This window comes from Carettochelys insculpta, chromosome 7, assembly GCF_033958435.1.
Source record: "Carettochelys insculpta isolate YL-2023 chromosome 7, ASM3395843v1, whole genome shotgun sequence".
NCBI lineage: Eukaryota > Metazoa > Chordata > Testudines > Carettochelyidae > Carettochelys > Carettochelys insculpta.
Genome location: NC_134143.1, coordinates 4,790,594 through 4,806,189, shown reverse-complemented (window position 1 = coordinate 4,806,189; position 15,596 = coordinate 4,790,594). Strand labels below are relative to the sequence as shown.

The window sequence follows — 15,596 nt, the reverse complement described above, 5'->3', positions numbered from 1 at the left end:
GGGATATCATACGAAACTTTATCTTTCTTACAAATTTGTTGAGATTTCGTAGGTCCAAGATGGGCCTCAGCCCCCTTTTCGCTTTTGGAATGAGGAAATAGCAGGAATAAAATCCCTGTCCCCAGAATTCCTGGGGGAGTTCCTCTATAGCCCCCTTTTGGAGGAGGATTCCTACCTCGTGTCTGAGAACTCTCTCTGAGGAGGTCCCTGAAGAGGGACGGGGTAGGGGCTTGTGAAGAGGGGTAAGAAGAAAATTGGATAGCATATCCCTTTTCTACTGTGCGGAGGACCCACTGGTCCGAAGTTATGCTGCACCATGAATGGTGGAATGGGGATAAGCAGAGTGAAAATAAGCCTTGGGCTGGAACTATGGGAGTGGGTGGTACAACGCTCTCGACCGCCCCGTCAAAACTGGTGTCTAGGCCCAGGAGGGGTTTTAGGGTGGCCCTGGTCCTGCATTTGGTGACCCTGACACCTCCTATTATGGCAGCCCCTTCTTCTGTTCCCCTCCCATTGCTACTGGGAGAACTGTCTGAACTGGGGCCTAGGATTAAACTACCTTCTTTGGGTCGCCGGTGTGTACAGACCCAGCGAGCGTCACGTGGATTGAGAGAGTCTTTCATACCATGAAGTCTCTCATCCGTTTTCTCTGAAAATAGAGAGGGGCCTTCAGAAGGGACGTCTTGAATGGACTGCTGCACCTCTTGCGAGAGTCCTGAGACCTGAAGCCACGCTCCCCTTTGCACGGCAATACGCAAGGCCATAACCCTAGTGGCTGCATCAGCTGCATCTAGGGCGGCCTGCAGCACTGCTCTGGAAATGAGCCTCTGCTCTGCTACCAGGGCCGTAAAGTCTGTCTTGGCATCCTGTGGAAGCAGTTCCGCGAAACGGTCCATGGAACTGGCCATATTATATGCGTATCTGCTAACCATGGCCTGCTGGTTAGCAATTCTCAGCTGCAGGACACCTGTGGAGTAAACTTTTCTACCGTACAGGTCTAGTCTTTTGGCATCCTTGTTCTTGCAGGAGGGCCCTTGAAGCTCCTGTCTCTCCCTATTGTTCACCACATCCACGACAAGAGAGTCGGGGGAGGATGGGTGAACAGATGCTCATTTCCCTGTGCCAGGACAAAATACCTGTGTTCATTTTTCCTAGCCGTGGGCAAGGCTGAGGCCAGGGTTTTCCACACTATCTTAGCTGTGTTGGCAATTGTCTTTATAATAGGCAGTGCCACCCTAGACGGTGCAGAGGTTGAAAGGATGTTAGTGACAGGGTCTACTTCATCCCTGACCTCTTCTGCTTGTACCCCCAGGCTCTGGGCGACCCTCCTCAACAGTTGCTGGTACGTGCCTCCATCCTCCAGTACTGGGGATGTAGAGGACCCAGCTAATGCCTCATCTGGAGAAGACGAAGATGAGGCCAACATACCCTCCTAACCTGTTGATCCAGAGGATTCTGGCACCGCTACTTGAGTCCCCGGCACCACACTCTGTGGCGCCGTGCTCGGTGCCTGGGGCAGAGGGCCCCCTAGTGCTCTTTGGTGTGGTGTTATGAAAACAGGGCCACTCTGCACTGGGGATGGCACCGGTTCAATCGGCGCTGGTGTCCATTGCACCACAGTGCCCGGTGCCCGTACTGACGGCACCCATGTTTGGGTCGCTCCCAGCTGACCCGGTGCCGATGTCGACACCGGAGATGGTGCTGGTACTGCCATCGGAGCCGGTGCCGATGATTTCCCTTGCTCCTCCAGCGGGGCTCTGAGGGCTGCTGTCGGCGCCGATCTTGGCACCTGGGGAGTGCCTGGCACCCTGAATGGGAGTCCAGCAACTCGCCCTTGCTCCACGTGGATCGCCCACGGGGTTCAGAAGGGCCACTGTGGTGCCCCCAATGGTGCCTGTGCTACTCTCCTTCCAGGGAGCACTGGGAGCGGCGCTGGTGCCCACTGCGTCGGGATGACCTCATACTCCCACTCCTCACTGAGCCGGAGTAAAGGGAGTCCGATTCCGATGTGGACCCTGAGACCGACGAGTATGGTGGTGCCAAGGGTCCCGTGCTTCTCATTGGTTCCTGAAAGCTCAGTCCCATCTGCATGGTGCCAATGGATTGTTGGGGGTCCCCCTGGCGTCGGGAGCTGTGCTGGGGTCCCTGGAGCCTGACCCGGTGTCTGGAGCAAGGGTGATGAAGACTCCCGGTGTGGTGTTTGTAACGGCACCATAAATTGCAGGAAGCCTTGAGCAGCACCAAAGGCCTCCAGCGTTGAGGGCAGTCTGGGAGAGCGCAGGCTCCTGCCTCACGCTGAAGTCGACGCCAGCACTTCGTGACCCCACTCACAGTGCGCACTGGGGACTCTCCAGACTCCTGTCTTGAAGAGCCCTGATGCCATCTCGTCTTCTTGCACAGCACCAGAGACCGATTCTTGTGGCGCTGGGAGGCACTAGGCGCCGAGTCCAACTCTCGGCGCCGGGAGTCCTCTCATGGCACCGATGGTGCTGGAGCCCTCTGCGTTCCCACCAAGGAACCCTCCGGGCGCAAGGCTGACTCCATAAGGAGAACTTTTAGCCTTTGAGCGCTATCTTTTAGAGTCCTTGACTTGAAGGCCTTGCAGATGGAGCAACGCTCTTGGAGATGAGATTCACTGAGGCAGCCCAGACGAGCTTTATGCGGGTTACTCTTGGGCATACATTTGCCACCCGTAGAACAGTTTTTAAAACCCGGAGAGCCAGGCATCACCTGGTGGTGAGGCACCGAGAGGGTTAAAGACCCACCTCGGCTTACTAAGTGCTAATTTCCTACAGTAGATAACAAAGTGAACCATTTACAACTAATTAAAAACAACAAAGGCTACCAGCAAACCCTCAAGAAGAGTTAAGATCCAGCAACCGACAGCGCAGCGAGAAGGAACTGAGCGGGGGACAGGTCGAGCGGTGCATATATGGGTGGCCATACGGGCACCACTCCAGGGGGCGCCACACCGACCCTAAGGCTACCAGCTGGGGCAAAAAGCTTCCAGCAACTGGGCATGCGCATGGCACACACCCAAACTGGAATGCACACGAGCAATCACTAGAAGAAGAATAACTATTTACACTATAATAGGGTACTAGCTAAAGAACTGAGCAGAGAAGCAAGAGCTCCAACAACCTGCAGTGTGATGAGAAGGAACTGAGCGGTGTGTGTGTGTGGGGTGTGCGTGCATAGATTGGTCGCCATATCAGCGCCACGCCAATCCTATGGCTACTCGCTAGGGCAAAAAGCTTCTGACAGCTAGCACACCCAACTTGGAATGCACACGAGCAATCACTTGAAGAAAAGTAATTATAATCTTCCTTTCACCATCGACTGTACTGCAATTTCCTTAGCCCTTGCATGGACCCTGACTTCTCCACAGAGCTCAAGATAAAGAGGCTTCAAGTAGCACTGACTTGAGCAGAGATACTTATTAAAATTACAAAAAGCTGAAGTGACCTAAATCCCATTTTCAAATGCACCTAACTCACTCAAAAGCCCATGTTGGTTTGACTTTTGCTGAAACTTAGTCATTTAATCACTTTTGAAAAACGAGACCTGGGTACTTTTGAAAAATATGACCTGTCAGCTACCGTAACTGCTGCAATGGTAAGAGAGAACAGCGCTGACCACAATTCCACTAACTTCTAAACTGAACCCAAATATCACAGAATCTCACCAGTGCTGGGAACGCTAGCAGAATGATGCAAGGAACCAAGGACTTCCCTGTTGCTGTGGCTTCATTTGAGGGAGCTTTGCCAACTTGCAGCATTGGAAGGGACCTGTGAGGGATGGATATATATTTGCTACGTTAAGCTCACTTTGCCTAAGGCCCCTGAAAGCTTTGGACGACAGTTCATTCAAATTAGACTCAAAATACTTTATGTAAAATTTTATTTTGTCCTCAGGAGAAAAAAGACAAGTCCTTAAAATTGTCTGTCTGTCTCCATAGAACAGGTCTTAAGCAGATACAAAAGGCAGGAAAATAAAGTTATCTGTAAGAAATGGAACCTGACCTTATTATCATTCAAAGTCACAAACAGTAAAACACCTCCCAGGGAGTGACTATAATGCAATGCATTAGAATCTACCAACCATTCAGACATATGGAAATAACACGCTATAAAATGTAACAGTCACCTAACCTGGCTGCTGCCCCTGCTGCTGCTGCGAAGTGCCTTCTTGCAGCGTAGCTGGCACAGGTGGTTGCACAAGGGGCAGAATGATTGGGGGTGTCGCACAGAGGTGTAGATGCCCTGCGTGACAGGACCAGCATTGCCATTTAAGGTCTTCTTGTCCTGCCCTACCTATGTGAAGGGGAGCTCCAGGGCTTGACAATTATTGCCTGGAACAGGGTCTCTCTACTTTTCCACCATTGAGCAGAATTAATTTTCTTTTGTACACCAGCGTGGAGGTGATGTGCAGTACGTCACCTTCACATTGCCGCACATAAAAGTCACGTGGCAGGGTGGGGCCAAGGGTTCAGTGCGTGGGAGGGAGTTACGGGCTGCAGCAGAACGTTGGGGTGCAACGGGACGAGGGGTCCAGCTGGGTATGCAGGTTCTGGGTTGGGGCTGGGGAGTCGCTCAGGTTGAGCTGCAGGAGGTGGTATATAGGTGCTGGGTTGAGATAAGTGCTTTGGGGTGCAAGAGGGCGCCCAAAGCAGGCAGTGGGGGATCAAGGTGAGGACTTAGCCATACCTGGGCCGCAAGAAGCGGTCCCTTTCCCCCAGCTGTGGCAGATCAGTGCTGGGGCTGGCAGGGAGGGGCTCCCCTTCCACTGGCCATGGAAACACCAGGGCTTGGGGAGACAGATCTCTCCCCGCTGCAGCCCTGAGCAGTGCTTAACAAGCAGCTGTGCAGCTTAGGCCTGAAGCAGAAATGATAACAACTCTGCAGCCTCAGAGGGAGGATTCCTTCTCCTTCTCTCCTCTGCAGCCAGCCAGAGGCCCTGTAGGGGAGAGTTTAGGCACTGCTTATTACACATGAGAGTTATACTTCTAACACACAGATAATAATCCACTCATATTAGACCAAAGACACTGGGGCAGTTACAGCCAATACAATCTCTTCTTTTATTGATACGGGCAGCTTGGATGTAGAAAAGGGTACAAAAGAGTGGAGAGCATTAAAAACCAGATTTGGGAGAATGCCACAGTGTTATGAAGGGAGCAGAGAAGTCAGATAATTTAAAGCAAACAGACTAAGATATAATGCAGCGTTATTAATAGGATAGAGAAAGGCCACTGGTGGCATTACTTAATGCAGTCAATAAGCAGAGCTCAGGTCTTGGAGTCATACAGAGTGGAGAGCAGAATGATACAGTTGTTGAAGGATATCAATAACATGGGGGCAGTGGTGAGATCACGCGGGGAGTTGGGAAGTTGGTTTAGAACAAGTAGAGGTCCGAGACAAGGAGATCTGATATTGCCGAGTATCTTCACCACACATCTAGAGAGAGCAATGGACAAGATCAAGGAAGAGGTAGAAGGGATATCGGTGCACGGGAAAAGAATTAACAACTTGAGTTTCACGGATGATATAGTTATCACTGAGGAAGATGAGGAGAAGCTAGCGAAAACAGTGCAGGCGCTAAACGAGGAAGGGAAGTGGTATGGACTGATTATGAACATCAATAAAACAAAAAGAATGGTATTTGGAGACAAGGAAATAGGAAGGAAGATCAGTGTAAATGGGATCGAACTATAGAACATAGAGAAGTTCACAGATCTGGGCAGCAACATAACATGATCTTCTAGACTGCAAGAAGGAAATAGGTACTAGAATAGGGAAAGCAAGAGCGAGTTTGAAGGTGATGGATAAGATCTGGGAAAGCAAAGTGATTAGCTTAGGAATGAAGCTGAGCATCTTGAAAATGTGTGTATTCAGCAGCATGTTGTACAGATGTGAGACATGAGTGATAATGAGATTTAAAGAGAAGGATATTGGCATTTGACAGGAGTTGTTATAGAAAGATCCTGAGAATAGGATGGATGCAGAAGGTCACCAACATGGAATTATATAGGAAGTTACAGCCAAACTACAACACAAGTTACAACTATTAGGGCATATTTGCAGAATGAACAACAAATGAAAAATCAAGACCCTGGTATTCGGCATAATGGATGGTTCGAATAGGAGAGGCAGACCCCACAAGGAATGGGTAGATAATATAGTTAATTGTTGTGGAGCTAGTCTACAGAAATTAAGCCACTCAGCGCTGGACAGGGCAAGATGGAAGAAAATAGTGAGAGAGGCATCAGACAATAACAGGTGCTGAGCCCATGGTTGATGATGATGAGGGAAACACTCAAGTCTAGTCACTGGCAAAGCCAGTATCAGAAACGGCTATTAGTTCTGAAATCTAGTGGAAGACAGGCAAGGCCTTGCTGAATAGTTGGAAGGCTCAGGAAAACAGATGATTTGTAGGCACCTAGGAAAAAAGATGAAAAATGGCAGGCAATAGGAGTTGACTGAACAAGTTATGCTACGTTTGTGTACCTGACTGAACAATAAGTTTAGTTAGTAAATAAAAAGCAGACGATAGAACATGTTTCCATTTTAATAAGGCAGCTGATAGGATTCCATGTGGCAGTCTCTTAAAAACCAAGTTTAATGGAGTTTGCCAAAAATGACTGAACTAGATGGAAAAAAAAAATGACCACAAGTTACCAATGATACAATGTCAAGTTAGGAGGAGATATCATATGATGTCCTTTAGAGGTCTGAGTTCATCACTATTAATACTTTCATTAAGGACTTGGAAGATGGAAACAAGAGCAAGGGAAACGATTATTTGAAGCTGGGAAGGAGTATAGATATTTTGGAAAATTGGATTAAAATGCTCTATTCATAAACTGAAAAAAGGAAAATCAATGAGAGAAAAAGAAGCTTAGAGAAGCACATCTGCGAAGGATTAATCTACTGTGAAAACCAGAGAGCAAAGATACAATGCATATAGGCATGAAACAGCATCTGGTCACCATAATGGAGGATAAATTAAATAAGCCAATAATACAATGCTACAGCAAAAGAAGTTGTATTAATAGCAGTAATAAATACAAAACATTATTGCACTTTCATTAACACTGACTATGGGTATGGTTCAATTCTGAATACTACATTTTAAAAAAAGAAACGAGTGTTCAAAATAAAGTAACATGAAGACTAAATGATTTTTGAAAATGGACCTTTGAAAGGAGTTTTAGGAAGGTGAGTGTGTTGACTCTGAAAAAAAGACTGAGGGGAGACATGCTACATGTCTACAAATTGGTTAGAGTGTTGGTCTAAAATCAGCTGTCATTAGTGCATGGAACACAGGATAAGTAATGAACTATACTCACATGGCATGTGGATGTCACACATGCTCTTGCCCACAGTGTGGGGGGGAGAAACTGAAGTTCCTTCCACATCCTGATCATTCTGAGATTTACAGGGGTAAGAAATATCACATCTGAATTGATGGTTTTGCCAAGAGCACTAAGATGGTCCTCATTTAACAGATGTGAGCTTCGGCTGATGGCAGGGTAGGGAAGGGAAAAAAAGAACTATGAAATATACTATGTCTGAGGCATATTCACTAGAAGAGGGAACTTTTACCACTGAAGTTCCATCACTCTTCAGATATTAATTATCATTTCATCACAGGACAAGCTATATATTTATAAAAGCTGGGCATTTATCATTACCCCTGATTTAAAAAAACACCCACCTAAACAGGAAATAAGTGCCCGGTGAAATAAAAATCATTTACAAAAATAATACTGGATCTGTGGAATTACATCCCCTGAAATGAAACAGCTTAGGAAACTTCAGTTCAGCCTCATCAGGCCCCTCTCCCAAGTCATTTGGCACAAAGTTTAATACCTTTTTGTCAGAAGCAAATTACGCTGAAAGCAGAAGGAGATTGGATTCATCTCTGACCCCACAAGATGGTGCCTGCAAGACACTGATGGAAATCCATCGTTGAGGTGTGGTGTGTGTAAATGGCCTGATTAGAGGCTATTCTATGACCCCATAAAAGGTCTGCAAAGTCGGAATGAGATTAAAGATGAACAATTCTTCTTGTGTTCTGAAACAGTGGCTTTAGAGACAGGTAAGAGTTCCTACCCTCGCAGTCTTCTGTGTAAAACCGAGCCAGGTTCAATGCTGCCTGGTCCTCTTCAGGAAGATCTCATGCATATAATCCCAAAACTTTCCTTGATGAGACTCATTCTTGTGTATCATGGCTGTAAGGGCCTCACCCTGGTCAAGATTCTGCCAATAATCCTGAAGCCACATCTCCTTCCAGCTGAAACAGAAAAGAGGAAAAGAATAACCAGCCATCAGAAAATGAGGGGTCAGAAGCTGAACCAAGACTAGTACTGAATTCCTTTCTCACCTAAGCAGGGACTAGGATGGTCAGAGGTTGAGGAACCTCATTATTCTTAAATATTGCAATTATTAAGACACTGTATTCTTGCTCTCTCAATTAGAGAGTCTCCAACTTTTTCTATTGGCGACCCCTTTCACACAGCAAACCTCTAAGTGCGATCCCTCCATTTATAAATTAAAAACCTTAAAGTAGTGCTAAATATATCATACATTTAGCTGAACAGTTATAAAGAGAGAAGTAATTTTAACTAGTTACTGTTTAATACTGAGGAAAGATCTGAAGAAACTGTTAATACCACTTTTTAAAGCACACTTAGCACCCTATTTCCACACATTTCTTTGCTACTTCTGGATGCAGACACTGACTTCAGAGCTAGATGGCTAGAAAGCAACAGCTGCAGCCAGTTCGGCAGGTAGCACTGCCAGCAGCAGCAGCAGCAGCATACTGCATAAGGAAGAGTGGCAATGCTGTAACATGCTACCCTTACTTCTGTGTAATGTTTGACCTCTGCACTGAGAGGCCTGGCTACACAGGGTGGGGATTAAGCAAATTTTGGGTGGCTATAGCCCCTGTGAGCCCCCCACTGTACCACCCCTGCATGTATGTTTGATCGTTTATACATATTTTACAAATCTCCGTATTCTGATTTGTCTGCGGTTTAATGCAGCTCTTCAGCTACTGAACAATCAATGCCTCTAATGTCATCTCAGTCCCACCTTTTTAGTCTTAAAACAACATATCTGCAAACATGACACTACAATCCTCAGATTCCCATTTCCTTAAAGAGGGGTGATAAAAAAAAATACTTGGTTTAGGAACAATACTGCATCATATGTTTACAATACTTTTGAAGTAAACATACCACAATGCAAAAGAAATATGTACAGAGTTTTCTAAAACACTAGATTTAAATTACGTACTTTATAGCAGTTGCTGTGTGTCATGCAGGTATTTGTGACCTCCGTGTAATAATCTCATGATCCAGGTTTGAGAATCCTTGCTCTATATGTATTTGAAGCAGCAGCTACGTAAATTCCCTTCAGAAACCATAACACCCCAGTATTGGTTTTGGAATGTGTTTAGATTTTGTGGTTTTAGTGGTAGGGCAAGATACTACACAGACAGCTTTGAAGAATGAAGGTAGGCTATACTTGAGTCACCATAGCCAACGCCCTGTCACGCACGGAGGGCACCGAACTTTCCCAGGTCACTGGCTATGTGACCCTGCTCAGTTCAGTCGGGAAGCAGGGAGAGATGTGATGGCGTGCCAGGGTCTGAGAGAGAGAGAATCTGGCTGGATGTGTGTGTGACAGACTGAGCAGCTAAGGACCATCCCCTGGGGCTGTACCCTAAGTTGACAGGTAACACCTCTGTCCCTGAACAAAGAGCAGGGAGGAGCCAAGCTGAGTTTTGAATCAGAGGCAGCTAGCCTGTGCTGAGGGGAAGCTAGACCCAAGATGGGGCACCCCTCAGGCTCCTCTCCCCAAGACGGGTTGGAATGACTGTCTCTGCCTGCTGTACTGACACCTCTGCACTGAGCTGTGTCTCTGTCGACTAATAAACCTTGTGTTCTACCTGCTGAGTGAAAGTCACTCCTGCCTGCAGATGGGGTGCAGTGCAAGAGAGGAAAGGGTTTGATTCCCTTGAGGCTTCCAGTTACTCAGCTTTTTCGGTAAGCCAAGTTCCTCAAATTTTGTCACAGCATGAACTGCACTGTAACAGAACGTATGGCACTTCCCATCCCATTCATGATCACGTGAAGCATCTCCTGTCCCATTCATATTCTGACAAAGTATGCCAAAACTTTACCTAGGTAGTTATTGAGGTCATTCCATGACTAGCTAAACCTGACAAGTTCCCGATAATCCCAATCATTCAACCTCTCATGAAATATGTTCTCACTTCAGCCAAGCACGATCACAGATTTTGGCCAGAAAAACAGAAGGGCATGCCATTTCAAACCTGGCCATCTCAGCCGCACAGCACTTATTGCTTATCCTCCATGCCAAGCTCATTTACTTCCTCACCCCCTAGCAATGGGTACAGCATTTCCAGCACCAATGCTACTCATCATTAAGAAACCTTCAGGACTTTGTGACCCAGAAGCAATCCTCATATGTGTAGTATAAGAGTCTGAAAAGATACGTACAGTATAGTCAGAGCAATATTCTTTGTGAACATTCAAAAGTATATACACATTCCAGACTGAGAGAATTATTTTTCCTGTTACCAGTAATGCCACTTGAAGTGGAAAGTTTCTTCAGAGTATGTCAAGATGGATCCCAAAACTCACCTTTCAGAGCTGATCAATATGCACAGGACTGTGGGTACAGAAGCTTACTCTTGCAATCAAACCACCTCAAATCTCTTTAGGAGAAAGCAGCATTCAGATGTACTGAGACACCACACTGCTTACCAGCTAATTATAGTTCTGTTCAAGAAGCCCTTTTTAGTCACCCCACGTTGTATGTCTTTTGTGGAACTGAATTTGAGTGGAAATGGAGAACAATCATTTGAGATATTCTTCCAAGCCCTGAAAAATGGTGGGAGAATAATGGATAGGGAAGCATGCTGGGCCTGCATTTTGCGGATATGGAACACTAAAAAGCTTGTGCTCACATGATTGGAGCAGTGTCATGGATGGGCATACAATGTTCAGGAAGACAGGCCCGAGAAAACAGGTGGAGAAGTTGCACTGTATGTAAGACAGGAGTATGACTGCTCAGTGCTCTCGTGTGAAACTGGAAAAAATCCTGTTGAGGATCTCTACGGTTAATCAGTCTTACGTGAATAGTTTATACACTGGAAGTGGCAAAAGAAATTTTCAACAGCAGAGCATGGTTCAAGAACGGCCAGTCTGTATAGTGGCTGGCAAGTATCACTGTATGATGGCTGACAGCTCGTGTCAAGTGGATTGGCCAAAGCAGCTTTTTGGAATCCTTCAGGATGAAAAGCATTAAAAATGATTTTACAAAACCAACATTCATACAATACCTGTCCCCTTCCGAGAGGTCTTCAATGTTTCCAAAGCCAGGGGCTGGCATGGGGCATCCCATGTGCGTGAGCTCAGCTATGTGGGGCTCAGGAGCAGGCACTTTCCCACGAGATCTTTTATGAACCCTCTCACCAGCAATTCGGATGTTCTCCTTGTCACAGACAAAACACTCAAAGCCATTCAGGTAATTGGGCAGAGTCATGTCATTCACTCCCCACTCACGCCTCTCCATGTTCTCCAGCAGAAATTGGTTTGTAATACCTCCTGGCTTCTTATACTCTAGGTATTTCAAATACTCCTCTTCGTTCCTGTCCAGGAAGTTAAGGAACTCTGCTAGCTCTTGAGGGCTTCCAAAATCATCCACTAGGATGATGGAGAGGTTATTAGGCATCCAGTCCCGCACGGACGGGGAACCTCGGTATACAGGGATGGCACCCAAATGCATTGGACGCCACAGCTTCTCAGTCATGTAGTCATCGCAGATGGCATTCTCCATGGCAAGATGAAACTTGTACCTGGAGATAAAGCTCATGAATTCAGAATCCTCTGTTGTAGCTGTAGAAGTGTCCCTCAGCCTTTCACTGGGAAGCTCTCGGTTATTCAGGCATTTACCATAGGAGTCTACCTAAAATAGTAACAATCATCTTTACAAAAGTAATTTCTTGCATTGCTTGGGAAAAAGCATAGAACCATGTCCTATACTCACCAGTGGAGTGGGCTGGGGCCAAGTGGCTCTCCTTCCCCTTACCACCACTGGTGAGTATGGGGCTGGGCCCAATCCCTGCTCCTGGCTCCTAGCACCACCCCCAACCCCCTGCTAAACTCCCCAGATGCATTAATTGGGGGAAGGTACTTGGGGAAACAGATAGAATTGGGTCAGGGTGGGAAGAGTCAGAGCAGGAGCAGATGGGGTCGGTTGTCCCAGACCCAGCAACCCTCTAGGGATGGCCCTGACCCCACTGTGAGTGCAGAGGTATTAACAGGACACTTCACCTTGAATGGCCTCTTAGAGTATGCGTAAACTTCTCATGCTAAATAATGTGTTCTACTTTGTATTTAGCTGAGATGGTCAAAGTACATTTCCCACAAGTGAACAGCCCTGTGTAGCTTGTAAGCTTATCTATCTCGCCAACAGCAGGCGATCCACAAGCTGGTCTCTCGTCTCCTGGGACTGACAGAGTTACAAGAATACTACATACAGTCAATGAAAAAGGAAATCTAAAACCCCGAGTTAACAGTAGATCTAACGTCTACAATCTGGAACCCTCTCTGAACACAGTTGTTTGCATTTATGCAACTGAACAACTGCTGAATGCTATTTCACCTCCTTTACATGTACGCTAAACTGTGTTGTTTGGCTAACAAGATTGCTAGCAAGAGCGTTCCTATATGATTTAATGTTGCAGGATGGCCCAGGATGGCCCTGGTGTTGAAAATTAGACAATTTTATCACCAGCCTGGTCTTCAACGTGCTTCCTGTTACAGTCTATTACCCCATCAGTATGAAACCAGATACGTTAGAAGGGGAAATGAGATCTTTAAACCCACACTGGGTAGGCCCTAATTTTCCTCTGCCTGAAGCTCTAGACCATGGTTTCCCAAACCGAGGGGGCATGAGGTGACCTAGCGCCCCCCCCCCCCCCGCAAATCATTCTCCTGCACCTGAAAAAACAGCCATCCTTTGCTTCCGGCTCTCAGCCCCTGCCATTTTATAAAAAGCAGGCAGCCTGCAAAGACCCACATGGAGCTGGCTGACTTCTGCAAATGAGAGAGAGTGTGGGTTGGGGGGTAAGACGAGGAGGATGGGGTTAGATGGGAGTCTAGGGGTGCATGGCTTTGTAGGAGGACAGGGGACGGGTTCAGGTGGACAGCTCACAAGGCTTATGGGGCTCGGGTGGCTAGCCCCACCAAAGCAGGGCTTGGGCAGCTGGCCCCAGCAGAATAGGCCTTGGATGGCTCGGACTGATGGCTGGCCCTGGCAGCATGGGGCTCAGACAGCTTGGGGTGGCAGGTGGGCAGATGGCCCTGGCAGCATGGGGCTCAGGCGGAAGGCTCGGATAGCTGGCCCGCAGCTGGTCTCAGCAGCACGGGGCTCGGGCAGCTAGTGGAGAAGTGGACAGCTGGCCCCAGCAGCGGGTGGCTGGCCCTGGCAGTGTGGGGCTTGGGCAGGTGGCTCTGGCAGCTCAGATCTCAGGCAGGTGGACAGCTGGCGTGGGCAGCTCTGGAGGCTGGCACAAGGCTCAGGCAGCTGGGGCTGGACCAGGAAACCACAAGGGGCCAAGAAAAAAATTACGAATTGAATCTTTTGTTACAGCAGGAGTTGGATGATGGTAAAGAAGAGAGGAGTGGGGCATGATGCTGAAGAGTCTGGGAACCACTGTTGTAGACCAAGAATGGGCAAACCTTCCCCTCAGTGGACTGCAGCAGCTCATGGCCCACTGGGGTTCCATCTGTGGCCCCTGGTTTGCCTGCCGAGGGAAAGAGGCTATCCACACACTGGGACACCTGCGGGGGGAGAGCGGCTAGCGGCAGGCGCAGATGCCTGTGGCGGCAGGGGTAGGAAAGGACAGCCCGCAAACATGGACCCCTGCGGGGGACAGCAGCTACCCGCGGGCCCGGAGCCCTGCGGGGGGAAGCTGGTGCCCGCACACGTGCAGGGTCCTAGACAAAAGGTCTGCACCCCGGAGGCGACGGCCGTGCCGGGCTCCCCGCCGACGCCCAGGGCTCCACCCGGCCCCTCACCTGGATGTGCCTCATGAGCTGGCGCACGTAGCGGTCGCGGTCGGAGGCCACGTCGCAGTGGGACTGCAGGTAGAGCACGGGCGCGTAGCCCTGCCGCCGCCAGCGCCGCTTGAGGTCGAGGGGCGGCGCGGGGCGGCGCAGCCAGGCCAGGCTGGGCAGCCACTGCAGGCTGAGCGGGTAGTGCGACTGGCGGCGGAAGGTGGCCGTGTAGTTGAAGAGGCGCAGGCCGGGCGCGTGCGACAGCAGGTAGTTGTTCATGGGCGACTCCTCGTGGAAGAGCGCCCAGGTCTGGTGCGGCAGCCGCGGCAGCGGCGCCTCGTACGCGCGGAAGTCGGTGCCGTAGAAGATGATGGCGGCGGTGCGGCGCTGCGGGGCCACGCGCCGCCGCCGCGTCACCAGGCAGGAGCCGCGCGCGCAGTCGATGCGCTCGGTGTCGCCCGGGAAGTGCGGGAAGAGGCCCGCGCTCCACCACAGCAGGATGGGCAGCTCGCGGTTGGGGCGCGCGTCGCCGTTCCCGGGGCCCCGGTACGAGGCGGCGGCGGTCACGGCGCCGAACTCCACCGCGGGCAGGCCGGTGCTGGGCTGGAACGGGGAGCGGCCGCGGGGCTCCGGCGGCCCCTCCGCGGGCTCCGGCTCTCCGGCGGCGGGCGGCCCGGCCCCCGCGGCCAGCACCGCGCCGCACGCCAGCAGCACGTTCGCCGCCAGGCGGCCGCCCCGCGCCCCCATGGCCGGCGGCTCCGCGGTCGCGCGCGCCGCGCCCCCCATGCCCCGCCCCGCCCTTCCGCTGCGGCGCGCGCCCCCTCCCAGCCGCCCCCGCCCCTCCGCCGCGCCCCCTTCGCCCCGCCCCTCCGCCGCGCGCCCCCTCCCAGCAGGCCCCGCCCCCTCCCTCCGCCGCGCGTCCCCTCCCAACCGGCCCCGCCCCTCCGCCGCGCGCCCCCTCCCAGCCGGCCCCGCCCCTCCGCCGCGCGCCGCCCAGCGCCGGAGAAGCAAATCCGAGCCTCGCGGCCGCCGCACAGGCTGGCGGGACCTTCGCGCGGCGCCTGCGCTGCAGGGGTTTGTCCTCGCCGTGCTCAGCCGCGGGGCGGCGTGTTCTGCCCCCGGCCGCAGCGCTGCCCCGGGAGCCCGCCCGGCCGCAGCTGTGCTTTGGCCCCCCCCGCGCCCGGCGGGCAGGGGAGTCCTTGCGCCCAACGGGCGTGATTTCAAGGGAGGCGCCCTGTTGCCCCCGCTTCTCCTGCGTGGCGGCGTGAACCGGTTCTCCTCGCCCCGAACCAACACGAAGCGCTAACGCCCACCCGCATCCGAGAGGGGAACGGGGTCGGGAGGAGTCCGCCGGGGTTCACCGGGAGCCGGTCACGCCTGACCCATCCGAGCGGCCTGAGCGGGGAGCGGCTCGCTCTGCGGACTAGCGCCAGGTCTGCTCTGTAAAAGCTCATCGCCTAATTAGCTCAGTCTGTCCAGTGCTACGGGACTGCTTGTTTTG

At 50.6% G+C, this 15,596-nt stretch overlaps 1 protein-coding gene across 2 annotated transcripts; it reads right to left on the bottom strand.

Annotated features, from left to right (window-relative positions):
- Nucleotides 1-3,883: 3,883 nt before the first annotated feature.
- POFUT4 (protein O-fucosyltransferase 4) lies at nucleotides 3,884-14,856 on the bottom strand. Of its 2 annotated transcripts, XR_012646237.1 has the most exons (4): nucleotides 14,117-14,856; nucleotides 11,374-11,999; nucleotides 10,407-10,512; nucleotides 8,170-8,295 (listed from the first exon to the last, which is right to left on the bottom strand). XR_012646237.1 is itself a non-coding variant. In XM_074999779.1 (3 exons), exons 1-3 carry the CDS (start codon nucleotides 14,840-14,842, stop codon nucleotides 8,148-8,150), a joined length of 1,500 nt encoding a protein of 499 aa, XP_074855880.1. In that variant the 5' UTR covers nucleotides 14,843-14,856; the 3' UTR covers nucleotides 3,884-8,147. The 2 variants fall into 2 exon arrangements, 1 of the variants encoding a protein (XP_074855880.1); XM_074999779.1 differs by lacking the exon at nucleotides 10,407-10,512 and having other exon boundaries at nucleotides 3,884-8,295.
- Nucleotides 14,857-15,596: the final 740 nt, after the last annotated feature.